The 23,509-nt window shown below is 47.1% G+C and overlaps 1 protein-coding gene and 1 pseudogene across 1 annotated transcript in view; both read left to right on the top strand.

The window, feature by feature from the left end:
- Window positions 1-23,509, top strand: part of LOC103444358 (potassium channel SKOR) — a 43,023-nt gene that overhangs the window by 8,928 nt on the left and 10,586 nt on the right. Inside the window, exons 11-12 of the mRNA XM_070804708.1 lie at window positions 5,373-5,448; window positions 5,537-5,831. Of these exons, the coding sequence (XP_070660809.1) occupies window positions 5,373-5,448; window positions 5,537-5,831 (371 nt within the window). The remainder of the gene's footprint in view (window positions 1-5,372; window positions 5,449-5,536; window positions 5,832-23,509) is intronic.
- LOC103444359 (potassium channel SKOR-like) lies at window positions 513-5,350 on the top strand (annotated as a pseudogene).

Here is a 23,509-nt window from a genome sequence, read left to right as displayed (position 1 = left end):
CCAACCGAGAACGAAAGAGTGGAAGTGCAAAGACAGCATTTGATTCCTTCGTTGGTGAATTCTGAATTTTAAGAATCCAAGTGACTGTTGGATCAGTAATCTGGTTGGTTTGGGACGAAAATGTAGTGGTATGGTTGGTTGTCCTCCTACAAACGAACCCAACCACATCAATCGAGAGATTCTCATATGTCATTAGAAATATTTCGCTGAAATCTACGACACCTATCACGTGACAATCATGAGTGTTGTAGACTTGAAATTTCTCATAAACAACACACGACATACAAATAAAGTTAAAGAAAAATTTATCAATTGAAACTTGCTAGTATTGCTCGACAGCTTGGAGTGTCACTAAGAAGAAAAAAAAACTCTACCAAGGGTCCGTTTGGTGGCTTGAAATTTCAAGTTACATGGAATTTTCCTAACTCGTCGAAAAATTGAATTAAAAATAACGCAACTCTTGAGTGCACTCTCCACTAAAGATTTAAGCTGTTGTTTAGTCCAATTATTCTACAAATTAAACAAGATCGAGCAACTATTTATCAAGTATCCACTATGGTATGAATATCAGACAAGCTGCAATTGTATGCTCCTCTCTTCCCCTTTTTCGCCTCTTCTTCTCGTCTCTGCAAGAGGCGCTTTCGATTTCTGGAGACAAGGCGAAGAAAGAAGCCGAGGATCAAAATGTCGATGATGCTTCTGATCCTAGTAACGCAACAGCCCAGACGCATTTCCGGCAACTTCAGCACTTAAGAACAACTTGATCATAATGTTGTTGGGTGCCCATATTAATCAAGGGAGAACTCTTCTTTTTGTGTTTTACTTGTTCTTGCTTATAACGCGTGGATTTGAGAGCTCTGCAGAGCTTTCAGCTTCCAACTTGTTTCTCGCCGTCTCCTGCTATATCTTTTCACAGCGAATCCCAAAGTTTCCGGAGAAAAAAAGGTACTTGGATATTCATTTTTACATTTGTTTTCTTAGCTCGTGATTTTGAATCTGCGCGCGCTTTCCTTCTGTTCAGCGTTTCGTTTGTTGATCGATTTGGGGAAAATGTCGAGGAGAATGGTGGTGGTGGACCACCGTGAGACGGAGGATGAGTCGTCGAAAGACGGCGGCGAGGAGGAGGAAGAGTATGAGGTGCAGGATCTGAGGGACCGAATCAAATCGTCGCGCGGGAGCCAGTTCAATCTAATAAAGAACGAATTAGGACTCGGCGACGGGTCTTCGACTTGGCGGCGGCGGTTCAGTCATCGGATCCTGCTAACTGGTACGACGCTTCCTCTTTCAGTTTCTTTTTCGTTTTATTTTTCCTTTTAAATATTGTGTCTCCATAATTATTTTATCGGTCAAGTAACGAATTAAAATCGGTATTATCTGTCTATCTACATTTAATTACGAGTCTAATTTCGCACGTATCCTAGCCATTCATTTCGTTTTGACTATGATTTTCAAACGTGGATGGCTGGATTTTTTTAATCCAAATTTATTTTTATATTTATTTTATGATATACTAAACCCTATACTAACACTAAGGGGAATATGAATAAATTAGTTGAACTCGTCATACACACGATCGAATCTGATACCTACCATCTAAGTGAAGAAAAATATCATTAAACGTTACTAATTGAAAAATTTAGTCATCATATTAAGTATGATCATTTTACTAGAATGTTATTAGTCGTTGTTGTAAAAGTTAAAAATTAAGAGAGTGTATCTTTAAGATTTGTAAGTGTTGAGAAACGATGGAATAACAAGTTAAAATTAGAATGATTAGTGAGTTCAAGTTTGACTTACCATATTATCCAAATTAGCAAGTGAAATTTGATTTTTAATTATTTTAGACAATTTCTAAAAAGTAATTTTCTAAAATAAGGGCAAAAGTTGTGATTTCACTCGTTTCATATTTAATTGTAAATTTTTATTTTGGGTCCCACATGAGAAATTGATTAAATAACACATGGTAAGAGCAACTCTATCCTTAAAAAAATGCGTTGGCATCCAGCCCATTTAAACCACCCAGTAAACAGTGATAGACCTCAATGAACAGTAATTGACCAAATGCATCTTCACTCTACAAAATGTGCTGGCACCCATCCCATTTAAAATATTATTAATTTTTTTATAGAATAATAAAAAAAAGGAAAATTTGAAATAGGTCCAATTTTCTAGCCCATCTTTTGAAATAGGTTCAATTTTTAGTGACTTTTGACTTTTGAAATAGGTTTAATTTTTAGTAACTTTGGATCCATATCAAAATACCCCTTAAAAAAATTAGTTCTAGTTTCGGATAGGATTTTTAACTAATCTTGTCACGCCACGTGTCATTATCTGAAAGTACTATTTTGTGAATAGATTTTCGTTAAGATTTTTAACTAATCCCAACACACCACATGTCAATATCTATTTACAATAATTTAGCTAAGATTTCGATCAGACTTTCAACCAATCTTGTCAGTTTTGTTCTTTCTAGTTTAGCAAGCAAATTTCAAAATTTGTCGGCAAATCAGAATCAAAGAACTTCAAAAACAGCACATAAGTATCGTACACAGGCATTATATTCAGCACAGCAGCATCGAACACGTAGATATTTGCCAGTTTACTAGTTGAAACGTTTAGTGTTCAGTTGTATGTTTAGCCAATAAGTTGCCAGTACATCCTATATATAATGCATCCGGTGGCCAAAATGATGAGCATTCCTCCTATGTGTTCCGGCAGGCCAAAATGATACCTGTGGTTGACAACGGCCCGATCTCTAGATTAGCTAACAAGTAAAAACCTCAGCCATTCTAATGAACTACTTCTACATTACATACTGACAGGCATTGCACTCTCCCTCCTCCTATGTATATGTGCAGTAATACATATTTATATATATACTTGTATTTTCGTGTTTTATTTTTCGTCTCTCTCGGTACTGAAATGTGAAGACCAAATGCAGGTGGTATCGGGTATGGATGAAATTCATACTTTTATGGGCAGTGTACTCGTCCTTCTTCACACCTTTTGAGTTCGGGTTTTTCAGGGGTTTGGGGGAGAGACTCTTTATACTGGATGTAGTAGGACAGGTAACATTCCTTGTAGACATTGTTTTGCAGTTCTTCATCGCCTACCGAGACAGTCACACCTATCGAATGGTCTATAAGCGCAACTGGATTGCTCTACGGTTAGTTTTCGTTTCCATATAGCTGTTTATAGAAAAAAGGATCGTTGTGATTATTCCGTACAAACTATGTAGCAGTTCTCAGTACTTACTGGAATTTGTTGAATTTAGTTAAAACTTAAAAAGCAAACAAATGCCCATGGTGATTTTACAAGCCATATGTTCCTTTGCAGGTACTTGAAATCGAGTTTTATCATTGACTTGCTTGGCTGTATGCCTTGGGATCACATCTACAAGGTACTTCCATTTTCAATTTGTGTGACTTGGCCATCGACTCTTTCTCCCATAAAATGTTAATTTATTAATGCTCATGTTTTGCCGATTCATGAGATTGGCGGGCAGGTGTACAGAATGTATAAGATCAATATAAAATTGCAAGCATATATCTTTATTCTTGAAGTAATAAAGTTTATCTATTATAATGCTTTCAATATGTCCTGCTTCCGTATTCACTTTGTGAAATCTGTTTTGGAATAGGCTTGTGGAAGAAGAGAGGAAGTGAGGTATCTCCTATGGATAAGGTTATGTCGGGTGCGCAAAGTCACAAGGTTCTTTCATGACCTAGAAAAGGGTATTTGTATCAATTATCTGTTTACGAGGATTATAAAGCTTATTGTCGTTGAACTCTACTGCACGCATACAGCGGCCTGCATATTCTACTATTTGGCCACCACCCTACCTGCTTCACAAGAGGGGTACACATGGATTGGAAGTTTGAAGTTAGGTGACTACAGTTATTCAAGCTTCAGGGACATTGACTTATGGAAGCGCTACGCTTCTTTGTATTTTGCCACTGGTAAGTTACCTTTTAATTCGTTTATGTAATCAGTTGGAATGTTTAATGCCTGACCAGCACTCTTTCTTTTACAGGTTATGGAGATATTCATGCAGTCAATCTGAGGGAAATGATATTCATAATGGGTTATGTATCTTTTAACATGATTCTCAGAGCGTATTTGATTGGTAACATGACGGCGTTAATTGTAAAAGGATCAAAGACAGAAAAGTTCAGGGACAAAATGACAGATCTCATCAAATATATGAACAGAAATAGACTTGGGAAGGATATCCATAATCAAATCAAGGGTCACTTGCGTTTAAAATATGAGAGTACCTGCACGGAGGCTGCTGTTCTCCAGGAAATTCCTGCTTCAATTCGCTCTAAGGTAAGATACAAATGGGATCTCTGTGTACCTTGTGTATTGACGAATTGGTTACAATAAATTCCATAAGAATTATTTGATTTTAATTGTTATGCATATTCCAAAGCTTTTGACATTATATGATTTCCTATTGGGGTACATGTGTGTTTTTTGTTTAGTTCTTTTTATAGAAAACTTGGGTTGCTTTTTTGCATTGAAGACCTTGGTAGAAATTCGTTGGTTTTATTCCTATGGATTTTGAATAAAAAGAAGATACCTCATGTATTCCAATATATATGCGTTATTCCGGCTGTTTGTACATCATGGGTTTCTGGTTGAGAGAGTAAGTTTTGAAAGACTTCTTTATCAGTAAAATTAGTTGTTTCTTCATTGCAGATTTCGCAAACTTTATATTTCCCATACATTGAAAGTGTTCCTCTGTTCAAGGGATGCTTGACAGAATTCATCAATCGGATTGTAAGTCATTAATTTTCTATGTACATAATAGATGGACAAAGTATGTTCACTTGGAACACTGATAGTTGGATCCTTCTGATCTGGTGTGCAATGCCAGTTTGTTCGTATGTGTAATAGGGTACTAATGTCATAGACAATAAAAATCCTGCAAAATTGGTGCTTCTTCCTCTGTTGCATGGGCATGATTTTGATTTGGCACCTCATTTGGAAAACAATACATGTGATATAAGCGTATACCATCTTGTGAATATTTGTGCCTGCATGCCAAATAGGCCACCCAAAACCAGTGTGGCATCACTTTTATGTAGGTGGTGTAATTGTGTCTAAAAGTCAGAAGTTTCATGTGCAGTACCACGTATAATGTGAAGTAGAACCTTCCATGGTCATGGATATATCTGCTTGAATGTGAATTAGTGAAATGAGCTATTCTTATTTTCTTCATCTTGTAGGTTATTAAACTGCATGAAGAATTTTTTTCTCCCTGGAGAAGTGATCATGGAACCAGGAAAGTTGTATTTTGCCTGAAAGGTGTATTTCTATGGGGGACATGATGATATATTTTTCCTGAAAGGTGTATTTCTTCTCCACAGCATCTCGCTGCATTAAAAGGACATGAAGATATTACACTTTTCCTTATTCAGGAAGGAGTAGACATCAACATCAAGGGTATGTTTACAGTATACCAATCTTTATGTGGCTTGAACTGTTTTCCAATCATGGTACCACAATATAATAATTCGTTTAACTTTTCTAGACAATTTTGGGAACACACCCTTACTTGAAGCCATCAAGAACAGGAATGATCGAGTTTCTTCTTTACTTATCCAACAAGGGGCCTCCTTGAACATCGACAATGCTGGTAGTTTTATATGTACATCCATTGCAAGGGGGGACGCAGATCTCCTTAAAAGGTTATTGGCATATGGCATTGACCCAAATTCAAAAGATTATGATCACCGGACTCCACTTCATGTAGCTGCATCAGAAGGACTATTTATAATGGCAAAGTTGCTGTTAGAAGCTGGGGCTAGCGTTTTCTCGAAGGACAGGTACAGTTGGAATATTCATTATCTTTGAGAAAAGCTCACCGGGACTGTTCTAAAATGTTACTTTTCTATGCTGGTTCCTTAGTATTGTTTGACAGGAAGTTTAGAAACTTAACCTAATTTACTAATCCAGCCTCTTTCACCTGTGCTTCTCTCTTTCACGACTGTTTTTATAAATAGTTACTTTTCTTCTTGCTTTAACAACCTGTTTGGGCCCAAAATAATAGTTTGGGCCGAGTGTAGAACCATTCTCGGCCCGGAAGGCCTTGCGACAAGAAGACCATGGATCGTTCAGCTTATGGGCTTCCAAACCTAGGCCGGTTAGGTCAAAATGCAATGACAAGCCGAGTCCTGATACAATAGGGATTCTCGGCAGGATTAACAACCTAGAAGCGGATAGGGCTCGAATAAGGACTAGGTTCACAATCCTAATAAAAACAGGACTGGTCGAGGTGATATTGATCCGGAGAGGGAAAACCTAGTCCGAATAGGATTCTATCTCAGATTCGGGGTCCAGTGCTATAAATAGCGGAAGCTGTGCATCAGGAAAAGCCCCCAAAAAATCAATACAAAATTGCCCTGCGCAAACTCTCACAACTTGAGATCTTTTTCTTTTCCTTTTTCGCTGACACATCTTCCGTTGGCATCAACAGCACTGTGGAAGCAACCGGTGATATCTTAAGTCGGCATAGATAGCTCTGTCACCGTAGAGTCGGTCGGTCTCGCAGTATCTTCCGTTGGCATCAACAGCACTGCGGCGAGAACGGTCGATTACCTATCCAAGTCTCGGTCGAGAAGGGTTTTCGAATCCTTGTTGGTCGAGGTCATCTCATTAGCCTTCTCGGCAAGGTGAGGTGTCACAGTTATTACATTCGGCACATTGCAAGCCGAATTCGGTTCGTGAACTTTGTAAGAAATAGCAGCCTTGTCTTCAGGCTCGAGAACCCAAGAGGCCGAGACGTGTTCCTTTCTCGGCCGCAATCGCAAGACGCAGAAGTCAGTAGCGCGACCCAACGCAGCATCATCAAATTTACTCCTCGGCCGAGCCCCGGCCGACGAGTTGGCACGCCCGCAATCACCGAAGGACGTAGTTAGCTTAGAATATACTTGGCCTGCGCGCCACGTAGGCTTTGTAATTTCTAGGGTCAACATTTTGGCACGCCCAGTGGGACCCAGTGCTAAAACTACGAAGTTCATGCCAATTGAAACGCGATCGGTAAAAAAGAAAACAGCTATGGGAAAATCAACAGCCGATTTACCGATTCAGAACGTAGGACAAAGTGTGCCACAGGCGCAGAATCCCCTTAGCGCCGGGACACCTGAGTCCACAAGTGCGACTCGCCGAGAAAGGGAAGTTAATCTCGGCGGTCAACACCGCAGTCTAGAAATCCCTAACAGGAACACTTGTGTTCTCAATGAAGGGATAGTGGAGGATTGCGACGAGGATGGCGGTGAAGGATCTGACCCACCAACAAGGTCGTTTCTTCGAAAGCGACTCGACGAGCAGTCTCGGTCAGTTGAGCAGACGTTTAGCCGAGGTATTGACAAGCTACATGACGTGATACTCAATTCCACTGAGCAGCAAACCAGACTGCTCGAAATGCTGGTTAGTAAATTCAGTGACGGCAGGCCTTTCGATCCTCTCCAGCGCTTGCCACCAAGAAATAATCCGTTACCAATGGTACAGGCCGAGCCAATTCCTGCTCGGCCCAAACCAATTGACTTGGAAAAGGTCGGAGGGTCAAATAGTAGGTCGGACGGAATCGACCAGAGGGTCGAAGCAACACCTGTTGATATGACCGAGGTTCAGCGGATGATCGACTCGGCCATGAAGAAAGGGCCGAAGTTTCCTAAGTTTATCCATCCGTACCCGGCCTACATAGAAACGTTCGGATATCCGAAAGGTTTCAAGATTCCGGATTTTAGCCTTTTTGCCGGTGAATCGTCCTTGTCTTCGTTGGAGCACGTGGCTCGTTTCACCGCGCAATGCGGCGATGTTCATAGTGATTTCCATAAATTACGGCTGTTCAACTTCTCGTTGACCGGCTCGGCATTTGCTTGGTATATCAATCTCCCTCCTAATTCCATCCAAAATTGGGAGGGGTTGGTCGAGAAATTCCACGAGCAGTTTTATCGACCAGGGTTGGAGGTGTCGGTTTCTTCATTAGCAAGGATGGCTCAGGCATCAGATGAGTCCCCGATGGATTATCTTACCAGGTTCAAATCAGCCAGGAATTGGTGCCGAGTACCCTTGCCCGAAGTCGAGTTCGTCCGGCTTGCTTTGAACGGCCTCGACGTCGAATACAAAAAGAAATTCTTGGGGGCAAATGTTCGGGATATGTATGAATTAGCCCAACATGTCGAACAGTATGATTATTTGCTCCGCGAGGAAAAGATTTCGAAAACTCCGTCTCGGGGGACGATTTACAAGAATCCTACCGTCAGTTATGCGTCAACCGAGGATGAATGCGTTAGTGTGGATGCGGCTGAGATAGTAATAGATAAGCCATACGTTTGCAAGGCCTTGACTCAAGTTGACTCCAGGGAAGTCAAAAGCCGCTCGGCCACTGAAGGAACATTGAAACCGTCAAAAGTGTATACTTTTGATATTACAAAGGCTGACGCAATTTTTGATCAACTGTTGTCAGCAAGGATCATCAAACTTCGGCCTGGTCACAACATTCCCAAGGCCGAAGAGCTTAAAGGAAAGGTGTATTGCAAATACCATAATTCAAGTAAACATACTGTTTGGGCCCAAAATAGCAGTTTGGGCCGAGGGAGGTATCACTTTCGGCCCGGGAAGACTACGGCGAGAAAGTCATGGGGGCTTCAGCTCATGGGCTTCTAGGCCTAGGTCGGTTAAATCAGAATGCAAGTCGAGTCCTAATACAATAGGGACCCTCGACGAGATCAGTAAAACTAGAAGGCGAATCCGGCTCAGTTAAGGACTAGATTCGTAGTCCTAGCAGAGGTAGGACTGATTGAGGTAACGTTAATCCGGAGAAGGAAACCTAGTTCGAATAGGATTAGAACTCGGGCTCGGTGTTCTGCTTCTATAAATACAAGACATTCAGCAATGGAAAAAGCCCGACAAAATCAACACAAAATTGCCCTGCGCAAACTCTCACAACTTGAGATCTTTTTCTTTTCCTTTTTCGCTGACACATCTTCCGTTGGCATCAACAGCACTGTGGAAGCAACCGGTGATATCTTAAGTCGGCATAGATAGCTCTGTCACCGTAGAGTCGGTCGGTCTCGCAGTATCTTCCGTTGGCATCAACAGCACTGCGGCGAGAACGGTCGATTGCCTATCCAAGTCTCGGTCGAGAAGGGTTTTCGAATCCTTGTTGGTCGAGGTCATCTCATTAGCCTTCTCGGCGAGGTGAGGTGTTACAGTTATTACATTCGGCACATTGTAAGCCGAATTCGGTTCGTGAACTTTGTAAGAAATAGCAGCCTTGTCTTCAGGCTCGAGAACCCAAGAGGCCGAGACGTGTTCCTTTCTCGGCCGCAATTGCAAGACGCAGAAGTCAGTAGCGCGACCCAACGCAACATCATCAAATTTACTCCTCGGCCGAGCCTCGGCCGACGAGTTGGCACGCCCGCAATCACCGAAGGACGTAGTTAGCTTAGAATATACTCGGCCTGCGCGCCACGTAGGCTTTGTAATTTCTAGGGTCAACATTTTGGCACGCCCAGTGGGACCCAGTGCTAAAACTACGAAGTTCATGCCAATTGAAACGCGATCGGTAAAAAAGAAAACAGCTATGGGAAAATCAACAGCCGATTTACCGATTCAGAACGTAGGACAAAGTGTGCCACAGGCGCAGAATCCCCTTAGCGCCGGGACACCTGAGTCCACAAGTGCGACTCGCCGAGAAAGGGAAGTTAATCTCGGCGGTCAACACCGCAGTCTAGAAATCCCTAACAGGAACACTTGTGTTCTCAATGAAGGGATAGTGGAGGATTGCGACGAGGATGGCGGTGAAGGATCTGACCCACCAACAAGGTCGTTTCTTCGAAAGCGACTCGACGAGCAGTCTCGGTCAGTTGAGCAGACGTTTAGCCGAGGTATTGACAAGCTACATGACGTGATACTCAATTCCACTGAGCAGCAAACCAGACTGCTCGAAATGCTGGTTAGTAAATTCAGTGACGGCAGGCCTTTCGATCCTCTCCAGCGCTTGCCACCAAGAAATAATCCGTTACCAATGGTACAGGCCGAGCCAATTCCTGCTCGGCCCAAACCAATTGACTTGGAAAAGGTCGGAGGGTCAAATAGTAGGTCGGACGGAATCGACCAGAGGGTCGAAGCAACACCTGTTGATATGACCGAGGTTCAGCGGATGATCGACTCGGCCATGAAGAAAGGGCCGAAGTTTCCTAAGTTTATCCATCCGTACCCGGCCTACATAGAAACGTTCGGATATCCGAAAGGTTTCAAGATTCCGGATTTTAGCCTTTTTGCCGGTGAATCGTCCTTGTCTTCGTTGGAGCACGTGGCTCGTTTCACCGCGCAATGCGGCGATGTTCATAGTGATTTCCATAAATTACGGCTGTTCAACTTCTCGTTGACCGGCTCGGCATTTGCTTGGTATATCAATCTCCCTCCTAATTCCATCCAAAATTGGGAGGAGTTGGTCGAGAAATTCCACGAGCAGTTTTATCGACCAGGGTTGGAGGTGTCGGTTTCTTCATTAGCAAGGATGGCTCAGGCATCAGATGAGTCCCCGATGGATTATCTTACCAGGTTCAAATCAGCCAGGAATTGGTGCCGAGTACCCTTGCCCGAAGTCGAGTTCGTCCGGCTTGCTTTGAACGGCCTCGACGTCGAATACAAAAAGAAATTCTTGGGGGCAAATGTTCGGGATATGTATGAATTAGCCCAACATGTCGAACAGTATGATTATTTGCTCCGCGAGGAAAAGATTTCGAAAACTCCGTCTCGGGGGACGATTTACAAGAATCCTACCGTCAGTTATGCGTCAACCGAGGATGAATGCGTTAGTGTGGATGCGGCTGAGATAGTAATAGATAAGCCATACGTTTGCAAGGCCTTGACTCAAGTTGACTCCAGGGAAGTCAAAAGCCGCTCGGCCACTGAAGGAACATTGAAACCGTCAAAAGTGTATACTTTTGATATTACAAAGGCTGACGCAATTTTTGATCAACTGTTGTCAGCAAGGATCATCAAACTTCGGCCTGGTCACAACATTCCCAAGGCCGAAGAGCTTAAAGGAAAGGTGTATTGCAAATACCATAATTCAAGTAAACATACGACAAACAATTGTGTCGTATTTCGAGACAACGTCCAGAGCTGGATTGATAATGGAAAACTGAAATTTCCAGAGAAGAAGATGAGTATTGATGCTGATCCTTTCCCCACAGCAACCGTGAATATGGTCAATGCATACCTACCTAAGGACAAAGGAAAAGGGAAGGCCGAAGTTGTTGCGACGCAAGACTTTCGCACTCAGAATTCTCGGCCACGTTTCATGGCCGATTTTCGTTCGAACAAACCACCTACAGCTTTAACAGGACCCGCTATTGTTAAACCTATGAGGGATTATAGCACCGATGAAGATAGTGGGACGGCGGTTTTTTGCAGTAAATGTAGAGCGAAGGTCGGCAGTGAGCCAGAGGAGAAACCATCTTCGCCTATCACAGAACGACCTACGGCCGCAATTCAGCAAAAAGCAGCCGGCGTCGGCCGACACCAAGGGGTTTTTGATAGGCTCGGCCCAAAAGTGAAGATGGAAGAGACACCCTCAGTCAGGCGGCGCCTCGATTTTGGCGCTTCATTTTATGACGAGGACTATTATACACGTAATTCTGGTAGTTCGGAATCGTCGCGGAGTCAAAAAACCTTCAAACCTCCCGAGCCTAAAGATCAACGTTGGTACACATATCATTCTTCGAAAGGCGTCTACACCGCGTTGTCCAAATCCCAGAAACGCCGGCACCAGAGGATAGATTGCATGGCCCGTCGGCAGGCAGCCCAAGAAACTTCGGCCCCTAAATGGCGGCCGAAGGACACAGTTGCTACTGGTGATGAACGACCATCTCCAGCTATTATGACAGAGTTGGGTCAGGGGAAACGGTTGGTCGACCGAGATATCGAGACCACGTTCGAAGAAGCCGATAAACGGATCAAACTTCTTCTTCGCCCAGGGGAGATGAAGGCACGCCTCGAGCATTTCAGGCAAGAGGCCGAGAGCAAATTAGCCCAGCCAGCTATACAAGAACCGTTGATTAAAATTCGACGGAATTTGCATCCACCATTCCTTGGGGAGGCTTTAGAATATATGCGCGAATTCCATAAGAAACATTCGGCCAACGATCTGTATGGTTTGCCGAAAGCATGCCAGGACACCATTGATCTAGTCCTGACTTGTCCGGACGCCGAGCGCATCATCCAGAAGACCTCTGACCCGGGATTGAAGGCAAGGTTCCAGCACATACGAGAAGCCCGTGTCCTGGGATTTGAAGTCGACCCATACACTGATATCGTTGCAGCCGACCTTCCTTTCTCAATGGAGGATCTTCAGTATTTACGATATCACTTCGAAGTATTTTCGGCGGTTTCTCTCTTCGGTCTCACGACCGATGAAGTAGCACGTGTTGCACGTCTGGATGCTTATCTCGATACCAGAGATGCCCGGCTATACTACCAAGAGCAGGTGCAGGTCCTGACCCAAAGCACACTGTCGATCTCAACCTCGCCTGCGGCAGTCACACAGAACCAACAAGCTGCCGAAGCAGCACCGCAGGTTCAAACCCTCGAAGAAGGGACAGAGGAGTCTTTTTGTCCAACTCTGACAAAAACAGAGCCCGCAGTCGTCGACCAAACGAGGGATGAGGTTAGCGAGGAGGGTCCCAACCCGATGGGCCCGTCAGTCTTGGATAACATGGAAATTAGTATGGTCCATGTGTTACCTGCTGATTTTCAATCAAGCACGGCTCAACCGAATTTCCTCGATGGTGATGTAGTCGCCGAGGAAACTGGCCATGTGGATTTTGTGTCTATTGCTGAAGATGAGTCAACAACGAAAGATGACAGTCTGAAGGCCGCTTTGACCGAATTATTTCCTCGTTCGTCATCGGCCGCACTCCACCATTTAAAGCCATTGTATGTGACGGCCCACATCGAGGGATATCCCGTTTCTAAAGTTTTTGTCGACTGTGGCGCGACCGTCAATATCCTGCCTCTGAACATCATGAAGGCCTTGCGTCGCTCGAACGACGAACTTATTCCGTCAGGGATCACAATGAGTAGTTTCGTCGGCGACAAATCGCAAACCAAGGGTGTACTTCCGTTAACTGTGACTATTGCCGGTCGCACTCACATGACCGCTTTTTTTGTAGTTGATTCCAAAACCGAGTATAATGCACTGCTCGGTCGAGATTGGATTCATCAAACTAGTTGTATTCCTTCCTCATTGTATCAAGTGCTTGTTTTTTGGGACGGCAAATCGGTCACTGTTCACCCAGCCGATAACCAGCCCTTTGAAACTAACATGATCCAAGCACGGTATTATGATGACCACGTCGGCTACATTACTTTGCAAGGCTTCAATGATGAAGGCCGGCCGACTCGGATTTCTGTACAGAAAGCTATCGAGGTTGGCGCCGAGACTGTCCACCAGGATTCGGCGAGACTCGGATTAGCCAATTTCCTCCCCGAGGCCGATGTCTGACACCGATCGAGAAGCACGTAGGGCCGCGGTTTCATCTACTATGGAACGACTGCTGGCCCATTGGTATACTATATCTAAACAGCCAAATTCGGGCGTTAACCTCGTCGAGTTCCTGGCCGAAGGAGATAATGGTCCTGTTTTGTCTCTTGATAAAATTCAAGCCGCCCCGGCCGCGCTCGAAGACCATCGGCCCCAAGTTAAGGATCCCCTGGAAGAGATTAATGTTGGGACGGCCGATGACCCACGGCCTTTGTTTATTAGTGCTTTACTTCCCCAACAAATGAAAGATGAGCTTCGTGCCTTGCTTACGAAGTTCAAAGATTGCTTTGCTTGGAGCTACCATGAGATGCCCGGCTTAGATCGTACTCTTGTCGAGCATGAGTTACGTATTAAGCCCGGATGTAAACCTTTCCGTCAGCCACCGCGTCGATTTTCGACGGAAGTGCAACTCAGCATCAAGGACGAGCTGGTTCGGCTTTTGAAAGCCGGGTTTATTCGGACAGCTCGATATGTTGAATGGTTGGCGAATATCGTTCCTGTTTTAAAGAAAAGTGGTGCACTGCGCATATGCATCGATTTCAGAAATCTGAATCTGGCAACTCCCAAAGATGAGTATACAATGCCGATTTCAGACCTGTTAATCGACGCCGCGGCGAATCATGAGATGTTATCCTTTATGGATGGGCATGCTGGGTACAATCAAATATTCATCGCCGAAGCCGATGTGCATAAAACTGCTTTCCGTTGCCCGGGGGCACTCGGTACTTACGAGTGGGTTGTTATGCCATTCGGCCTCAAAAATGCCGGCGCCACATACCAACGAGCGATGAACACCATCTTCCACGACTTAATCGGAACCATCGTCGAAGTTTACATCGACGACGTTGTCATCAAATCTAAACGCCGACGGACACATCTGGACGACCTCCGACAGGCTTTCCTCCGCATGCGTCAGCACAACCTCAAGATGAATCCTGCCAAATGTGCTTTCGGCGTGTCGGCCGGAAATTTCCTTGGTTTCCTCGTGCATCACCGTGGAATTGAAGTCGATGCGAATAAAGCACGCGCAATCGTCGATGCCCCACCCCCAACGACGAAGAAACAACTCCAGTCCTTGCTTGGCCAGATCAATTTCCTCCGCCGATTTATTGCTAACTCGGCCGGTAAAATGAAAGCGTTCTCCACGCTTTTGAAACTCAAGGACTCGGATAAATTCGTGTGGAACGGCGAGCATCAGGCGGCGTTTACACAGATCAAAGTATCCCTCACGAAACCCCCTGTCATAGTTCCCCCTCGGCGTGGTAAACCTCTGAAGCTCTATATCTCGGCGGCCGAAGAATCTATCGGCTGCCTCCTCGCGCAAGACAATGATGCCGGCCGAGAGCAGGCTATATTTTATCTAAGCCGGAATCTCAATCAACCAGAGATCAATTATCCCGCCGTCGAGAAACTGTGTCTCGCCGTATTTTTCGCCGCATCCAAGCTCCGGCATTACATGCTCCCGTCGGTCACCCAAGTCATTGCCCAGACCGACGTTATCCGGTACATGCTTACCCGACCAATCGTCAAAGGCCGAATTGGGAAGTGGACAATGGCGTTGTCCGAATTTAGTTTGCAGTACGTGCCGCAGAAAGCTGTGAAGGGACAGGCGTTGGCCGATTTCCTTGCTCAGCACCCTTCGCCTTATGGTTTCGGGGATGCTGACGTCGAAATCGGCATGGTGGTGACCCGCGACAACTATTGGACGATGTATTTTGATGGTTCCAGTACTTCGTCTTCGGCCGGCGCGGGCATCGTCATTCAATCTCCTCACAACGATCGCTGGTATTTTTCGCTCAAACTGGATTTCGAGTGCACCAATAATCAGGCCGAATACGAGGCTCTTGTCATTGGTCTTGGCCTCCTTCTTGACCTTCGAGCCACTCGTGCCCTCGTCCTCGGTGATTCTGAACTCGTGATTAACCAAATTAATGGGTCTTTTCGTTGCATGAGTTGTACTCTGGCGCCCTACCACATGGTCGCCAGCTATTTGGCCGAGTCTTTTGACGGTATTACATTCGAGCATATTTCTCGGGTTCATAATACCGACGCAGACGAGTTGGCTCAGATCGCCTCCGGTGCTCAACTCATGGGGGGCAAGCTAGGCCGGGAGATACCAATATTACGACAGCTATACCCGGCCTTGGTTAATCAGCAAATCCTCCGTCGAGACAATGTGATCCGCACCAGGGTCATGTCCTTGCCTTCGTTGTTGGATCGGCAGGACTCTATAGAAATTTGCGCGGCCGAGGCTATACCAGATGATTGGAGGAAACCCATTATGCAGTACCTTGATAATCCTAACGGGACACATAGTCGCAGGACACGGGTTCACGCCATGAACTATGTCACGTACCAGAACGAGTTGTACCGAAAGGGCGAAGATGGTTTGTTACTGCTATGCCTCGGCCCCCAAGAGAGTGCTCGGGCGATCGCAGAGGTTCATGAAGGGGTATGCGGAGCTCACCAATCTGGACGGAAAATGCGATGGCTACTCCGACGACACGGCTATTTTTGGCCGAAAATACTGAAAGATTGTATCGAGTTTGCACGAGGATGCGTGCAGTGCCAAATCCATGGGCCTATACAAAGGGTCCCGGCCGAATCACTACATTCGGTCATTAAGCCGTGGCCGTTTAGAGGATGGGCCATGGACGTAATCGGCAAAATCACGCCGACTTCTGGAGCTGCTAAGCATGCATGGATAATAGTCGCAACTGATTACTTTACTAAGTGGGTCGAAGCAAAATCATATGCCGAGTTAACATCTAAAGAAGTTTGCGACTTCGTGGAGGAACACATTGTGACTCGGTTCGGTGTACCAGAAACAATCATAACCGACAATGGAACAATCTTCACAGCCGAAAGGTTTAAAGAATACACGGCAAATTTGAACATTCGGTTGGAGCAGTCCACACCGTATTATCCACAGGCGAATGGGCAGGCCGAAGCAAGTAACAAAGTGTTGATCGGCATCCTCGAAAAAATAATAAAAGACAGGCCTGGCATGTGGCATTTGAAGTTGAACGAGGCATTATGGGCATACCGAACGTCGCCCCGATCGGCGACTGCAACAACCCCATACGCATTAACCTACGGACACGATGCGGTGCTACCAGTCGAGTTGAGCATAAATTCGTTGCGATTAATTGAACAAAGTAGTTTGTTTAGCGCCGAATATAATCAGTCCATGAGACAGGAACTAGAAGATTTGGAAGAAGCGCGACTTGACGCTTATAACTTACTGGTAGCACAGAAACAGATTGCCGAGCGAGCCTATAACCAAAAGGTACGACAGAAAACGTTCGGCGAGGGTGAATTGGTGTGGCAAACGGTGTTGCCCGTAGGAATAAAAGATCCTAGGTTCGGCAAGTGGTCGCCGAATTGGGAAGGGCCGTTCATTGTGCATAAGGTATACGGTAAAGGGGCGTATCATCTCAAAGACCGGACTGGAGTAGTTCACAAATTACCAATTAATGGGAAATTCTTGAAGAAATACTATCCGGTCACATGGGAAATGCGTGAATAAAAAGTTTGTTGTAGGAAAAGTCATTCCATTAAAATTGACAGGTATTACAAAAATGAGTAGGTCTAATACATTCAAGGAGACGAGGGAAGAAGAGTGCTGAGCAGAGCTTTCAATTCCAACCACCGCACGTCGGCCATGATGACTTCGGCTTGCCGATTCTTTTTGTCTAGCCTCAGGCGCTCGACCCGCTTTTTGGCCGCCGCATACTCAGTTAGGCGATCCTTCCCGCCTGACTCGAAGTCCCTCGCAAGTTCAGAAGCAATGACCGACCGGCGTTTTGTTAGTTCGGCCATCTGACGGTCGAGCTCGGCTAACGCTTCTCCTTTTGCCCGTAGATCGTCAATCTTCGGACGGAGGGTGTCTTGAACGGCCGTGGCGGCTTGCAGGTCCTGTTCGGCCTTCAGAGCAGTCTGGAAGATGCCAAATGTCTCCCGAACGCGCTCCAAAGCAGACGATGCCCGAACAATGGCATCTCCGCTTAGGCGACCGTCGGCCCCAAGGTCGTTCAGACACACGCCGAGCAGATCAAGACCGTTGCGCTCAAGTACTTGCGATGAAGAGAGCGACAGGACTTCTCGCAACTGGGTTAGGGCGCTTGGATCGGCAGCCTCAGTTGGAGCGACCGAAGGGCCGGACTCTGCAGTCGTACTGGAGAGGAGAGCTTTGAATTCAACCTCCCATGAAGCCTGCACGAATAAACAAGGTTAAGCTTAAAGGAAGTCATGACAAGAATAGCAAGAAGGTGTCGTTTTTTAACCTGCTGAGAGGAGACCTCGGCCATGTCCCCAGGGTCGTTGCTCGAACCTAAAGAACTCAATGGCCGAGCCCAGTGTCTCAGATTGCTTCTCACTTCACGAGGCCGATGGAAGTTATCTACGTTTGATGGCCACTGAGGCGGCCAGGAAATATAGATAACGCCCTTCGGCGCATAGAATTGACGGTGAAAAGAATGTACAGGCACCTGACATTTAGTTTTTCCTTGTTTAGAATTCTAAAGCAGAAAAGCAATCAGGAGGAAAATTGAAGGTACTTACAAAAGCCGAGGTAACCTCTTGTGGAGGGATGTGGAAGCCTTGGTCTTGAGGATGGATCGGCGATTCCGCCGTGGCCTCGGGTTCCTCGAGCAGGCGTTTGCCACGGTCGGCTGCCGATGGGCCGATTGGCGCAGCTGCTTCAGTGGAGGCAGGGACGCCCTGGTCTTGAGAAGGAACGAGAGGTTCGGCCGCCGGGGTCGGTTCCTCGACCGTGTGTTTGCCACGATTAGCCGAGGAGGGGCCGGGTTGAACCGCCATCTCGGATACTGGAAGAGTTCGTTGACGAGTAGGATGACGACGCGCCAGCGGGACCTCGTCGCTCCCCTCACTCTCTTCCAGCACGAAGACCGTGGGCTTTGGATTCTTGGGAGAGTTTTCCTCGGTCGTAGGAACCGCCTGGTGTGAGACAGGTGCCTTCTCGACAGAGGGAGGTACGACTGATTCGCCGGCCACAGAAGCAGGCCGCGCTGGGATCGTCTCTATGGCCGAAGCCGGTTGTTTCTTGACCCCAGAATGGCCGGCGGCGGGAGAAGGGGAAGCACTGGGAGTCGTCGTGTGGCTGGAAATAACGTGGATCTCCCGTGCACCTTTCTTCGCCAGTTGCTTGACCCGCTTGGCAGGCGGGGAAGGCTTGATAGCCGGCCCGACCTCTTGGCGAGGCCGTTTGGTCAGCCCGGCCCTACCAGCAGGTTTGTCTTTTTTGGCCACGACCGATTTTTTCCCGGCCATAGCAGCGGCAACTACCTCTGTCTTTCTCAAAGGCCGACTACCTAAAAGGACAAAGACAATTCAGTAAGGCGTACAACAGGCAAGGTTGAAGAAAAAGGGGGAATTGAACAACTACCTTGAGAATGGGGGGCCGGGGCTTTCTTAGGTCGGTTACCGAAGAGCCTGTTTAGTACATCCTCGACCGGCGTACCGAAGAACTCTTGAGTGTAATTTTCCCACCACTCACCGAAGGTGTCAGTGCAATGGGTTTCTGGGGTGGCCGGTCGTAGGCGAAATCTTTGGCAGTACTCTTGAAACTCCTTCGCGGCAGTCCTGCACTCGTTCTCTGAAGAGCGAGGCTCGCGTCCGCGGCTCAATACTGTGCGGGAAGAGAGAAGGGGGACGGGACAGCCCTGAAGATAGCCGAGCTGACGGGCAAGGAAGTTCGGATGGTACACTTCCCACCCCGACCGTTTCCCGTCGCAGCCGAGAGGAAGGTCGCGAGCAAGCACGAACGACCCCCAGGTTCGGCGAAGAGCGGCGTCCTCCTCTGCCGCCCACGTAGAGGTAGGCAGTTTGATGGAGGGGGGGTAATCACGACGACGACAAATCAGGAATTCGTCGCTTGTGAGATCGTCAAGGGCAAAGAGGTACCTAAACACCTCTTCGGCCTGATGAGGAGGCGTTGGTCGGGAGGCTAGCTGAGGACCAAGAGCCTCTGTTGCTGAGAAATCAGCTATAGCCGGCCGAAGGGAGGCGAAGTACACCTGCAACCAGAGCTGGAAGACCCAGAGAGGGCCATTCTGGTGGGGGTCCACCGTGTGGAGAGTCGCCTCGGCCAGGCAACGGAAGAGGTGGGCAAGAATATTAGAACTCAGCGCCAGGACGCGACCACTGGCCAGGGCTTCGGCCACTGGCATATTCTCGACCAAACATTTGTTTGATTTGGTACAACAAATGTATTTATTGTACCAGTAGAAGAGGAAGGCTTCATGCTCTCCTTCTCGCAGGTCCTCTTCCCCTCGACCGGCGAAGTGAAGGTAGAGGGTGTTGTAGTTGAGAAAGTTCTTGTGGAGCTTCTGTATTTCATCCCTCGACGGGATGTGACCGTCACTATTCAGGGTCTCGAAGGCTCGACGGTCGAAGAGCGTCTTCAGATCGATATTCGACGGGTGCCCGGAGAGGGTCGCGTCGATAGGGATCCCGGTGGCCGAGGTCCCCAAAATGGCGGTGATGTCCAGGATGGTGGGACCAATGGGACCAAGGGGAAGGACCATTGTGTTGGTGGCTGAGCACCAGAAGCATAGAGCGGCTAGGAGCAGCTCCTTGTCAGGGACAATGTCCATCGACCAAAGGAGGATGGCGTCGTAGATGCCCAGGATTTTCCATTTTTCACCGAAGAGCCGTTCCATTCGGACAACCCAGGTCGCCCAGGTGGTGGTCGTCGAGGGCCAGGAGCCTTGGGGCTTTGCCGCCTCCCATCTCGACCATTCGAACCCTTGGAGCAAGGGTGTAAGGCAGTGTTCCTGGAGAAGACCAGTGATGGTCGGTGGGATTGTTGCCTTGAAGAGAGGACCCAGGATTTGGTGGACGGTGCTCATGTCGTTCTCGAACCGTATATTCTTGATCGAGCTCCGATCAAGGATCTTCTGATGCTGGTCGCATTCCCGGGAAAGCTTGGAGATGAAGGAGGCCATTGTAAAAGCACAGCGTAAGGAGGTTTTTGGGTTGGGGATTTGAGGACGAAAGCTTGGAATGGAGGAATGCACTTGAGAGCAAGAGTAGGGGATTTCAGGAAGTTTGAGAACGTAAAGTACAAATGAGGAAATTTCGGTATTTATAGAGTAATGGGAGGAAGAGCAATCGTTCGAAATTCAAAGCAAAGGGCAAAATCGACCGGAGGAATCGTTGATCATGATGAGCATTTGGGGAATGCGGTTGAGAAGACCGACGGTTTTGGGTTTTGGGGGCGCACGATCGCGTGTGACGGCGAAGTTAATGACGAAAGACGGTTCGACGCCTGCACGATGACAGGAGGGCTCACGGACTGATGAAATGGCTCGCGGATTGAGATAGTGGTCATAATGACGAGACGGTTCGGGCAGGCGCACGCTTCAGACGTCATTATCGGGGATTGGCCATGTTAGGGGATGCCACGTGGCGAGTGGTTTAGCAGGATCAAGATCGTGCGATCATGTTCAATAAATGCGCCTTGGAACTCGGGTATTGGGATCCTGAGTGGTAGATTCGCTTCTTCAAGGCCAAAACTCGGCCGAAGGTTTCAGGCCGAGGACCTCAAAAGCGAGGGGGCAATGTTTGGGCCCAAAATAGCAGTTTGGGCCGAGGGAGGTATCACTTTCGGCCCGGGAAGACTACGGCGAGAAAGTCATGGGGGCTTCAGCTCATGGGCTTCTAGGCCTAGGTCGGTTAAATCAGAATGCAAGTCGAGTCCTAATACAATAGGGACCCTCGACGAGATCAGTAAAACTAGAAGGCGAATCCGGCTCAGTTAAGGACTAGATTCGTAGTCCTAGCAGAGGTAGGACTGATTGAGGTAACGTTAATCCGGAGAAGGAAACCTAGTTCGAATAGGATTAGAACTCGGGCTCGGTGTTCTGCTTCTATAAATACAAGACATTCAGCAATGGAAAAAGCCCGACAAAATCAACACAAAATTGCCCTGCGCAAACTCTCACAACTTGAGATCTTTTTCTTTTCCTTTTTCGCTGACACATCTTCCGTTGGCATCAACAGCACTGTGGAAGCAACCGGTGATATCTTAAGTCGGCATAGATAACTCTGTCACCGTAGAGTCGGTCGGTCTCGCAGTATCTTCCGTTGGCATCAACAGCACTGCGGCGAGAACGGTCGATTGCCTATCCAAGTCTCGGTCGAGAAGGGTTTTCGAATCCTTGTTGGTCGAGGTCATCTCATTAGCCTTCTCGGCGAGGTGAGGTGTTACAGTTATTACATTCGGCACATTGTAAGCCGAATTCGGTTCGTGAACTTTGTAAGAAATAGCAGCCTTGTCTTCAGGCTCGAGAACCCAAGAGGCCGAGACGTGTTCCTTTCTCGGCCGCAATCGCAAGACGCAGAAGTCAGTAGCGCGACCCAACGCAACATCATCAAATTTACTCCTCGGCCGAGCCTCGGCCGACGAGTTGGCACGCCCGCAATCACCGAAGGACGTAGTTAGCTTAGAATATACTCGGCCTGCGCGCCACGTAGGCTTTGTAATTTCTAGGGTCAACACATACGACAAACAATTGTGTCGTATTTCGAGACAACGTCCAGAGCTGGATTGATAATGGAAAACTGAAATTTCCAGAGAAGAAGATGAGTATTGATGCTGATCCTTTCCCCACAGCAAACGTGAATATGGTCAATGCATACCTACCTAAGGACAAAGGAAAAGGGAAGGCCGAAGTTGTTGCGACGCAAGACTTTCGCACTCAGAATTCTCGGCCACGTTTCATGGCCGATTTTCGTTCGAACAAACCACCTACAGCTTTAACAGGACCCGCTATTGTTAAACCTATGAGGGATTATAGCACCGATGAAGATAGTGGGACGGTGGTTTTTTGCAGTAAATGTAGAGCGAAGGTCGGCAGTGAGCCAGAGGAGAAACCATCTTCGCCTATCACAGAACGACCTACGGCCGCAATTCAGCAAAAAGCAGCCGGCGTCGGCCGACACCAAGGGGTTTTTGATAGGCTCGGCCCAAAAGTGAAGATGGAAGAGACACCCTCAGTCAGGCGGCGCCTCGATTTTGGCGCTTCATTTTATGACGAGGACTATTATACACGTAATTCTGGTAGTTCGGAATCGTCGCGGAGTCAAAAAACCTTCAAACCTCCCGAGCCTAAAGATCAACGTTGGTACACATATCATTCTTCGAAAGGCGTCTACACCGCGTTGTCCAAATCCCAGAAACGCCGGCACCAGAGGATAGATTGCATGGCCCGTCGGCAGGCAGCCCAAGAAACTTCGGCCCCTAAATGGCGGCCGAAGGACACAGTTGCTACTGGTGATGAACGACCATCTCCAGCTATTATGACAGAGTTGGGTCAGGGGAAACGGTTGGTCGACCGAGATATCGAGACCACGTTCGAAGAAGCCGATAAACGGATCAAACTTCTTCTTCGCCCAGGGGAGATGAAGGCACGCCTCGAGCATTTCAGGCAAGAGGCCGAGAGCAAATTAGCCCAGCCAGCTATACAAGAACCGTTGATTAAAATTCGACGGAATTTGCATCCACCATTCCTTGGGGAGGCTTTAGAATATATGCGCGACTTCCATAAGAAACATTCGGCCAACGATCTGTATGGTTTGCCGAAAGCATGCCAGGACACCATTGATCTAGTCCTGACTTGTCCGGACGCCGAGCGCATCATCCAGAAGACCTCTGACCCGGGATTGAAGGCAAGGTTCCAGCACATACGAGAAGCCCGTGTCCTGGGATTTGAAGTCGACCCATACACTGATATCGTTGCAGCCGACCTTCCTTTCTCAATGGAGGATCTTCAGTATTTACGATATCACTTCGAAGTATTTTCGGCGGTTTCTCTCTTCGGCCTCACGACCGATGAAGTAGCACGTGTTGCACGTCTGGATGCTTATCTCGATACCAGAGATGCCCGGCTATACTACCAAGAGCAGGTGCAGGTCCTGACC

This window comes from Malus domestica, chromosome 09 (genome assembly GCF_042453785.1).
Source record: "Malus domestica chromosome 09, GDT2T_hap1".
NCBI lineage: Eukaryota > Viridiplantae > Streptophyta > Magnoliopsida > Rosales > Rosaceae > Malus > Malus domestica.
The sequence above is the reverse complement of the archived record's forward strand: the minus strand, read 5'-3'. Positions and strand labels throughout refer to the sequence as shown.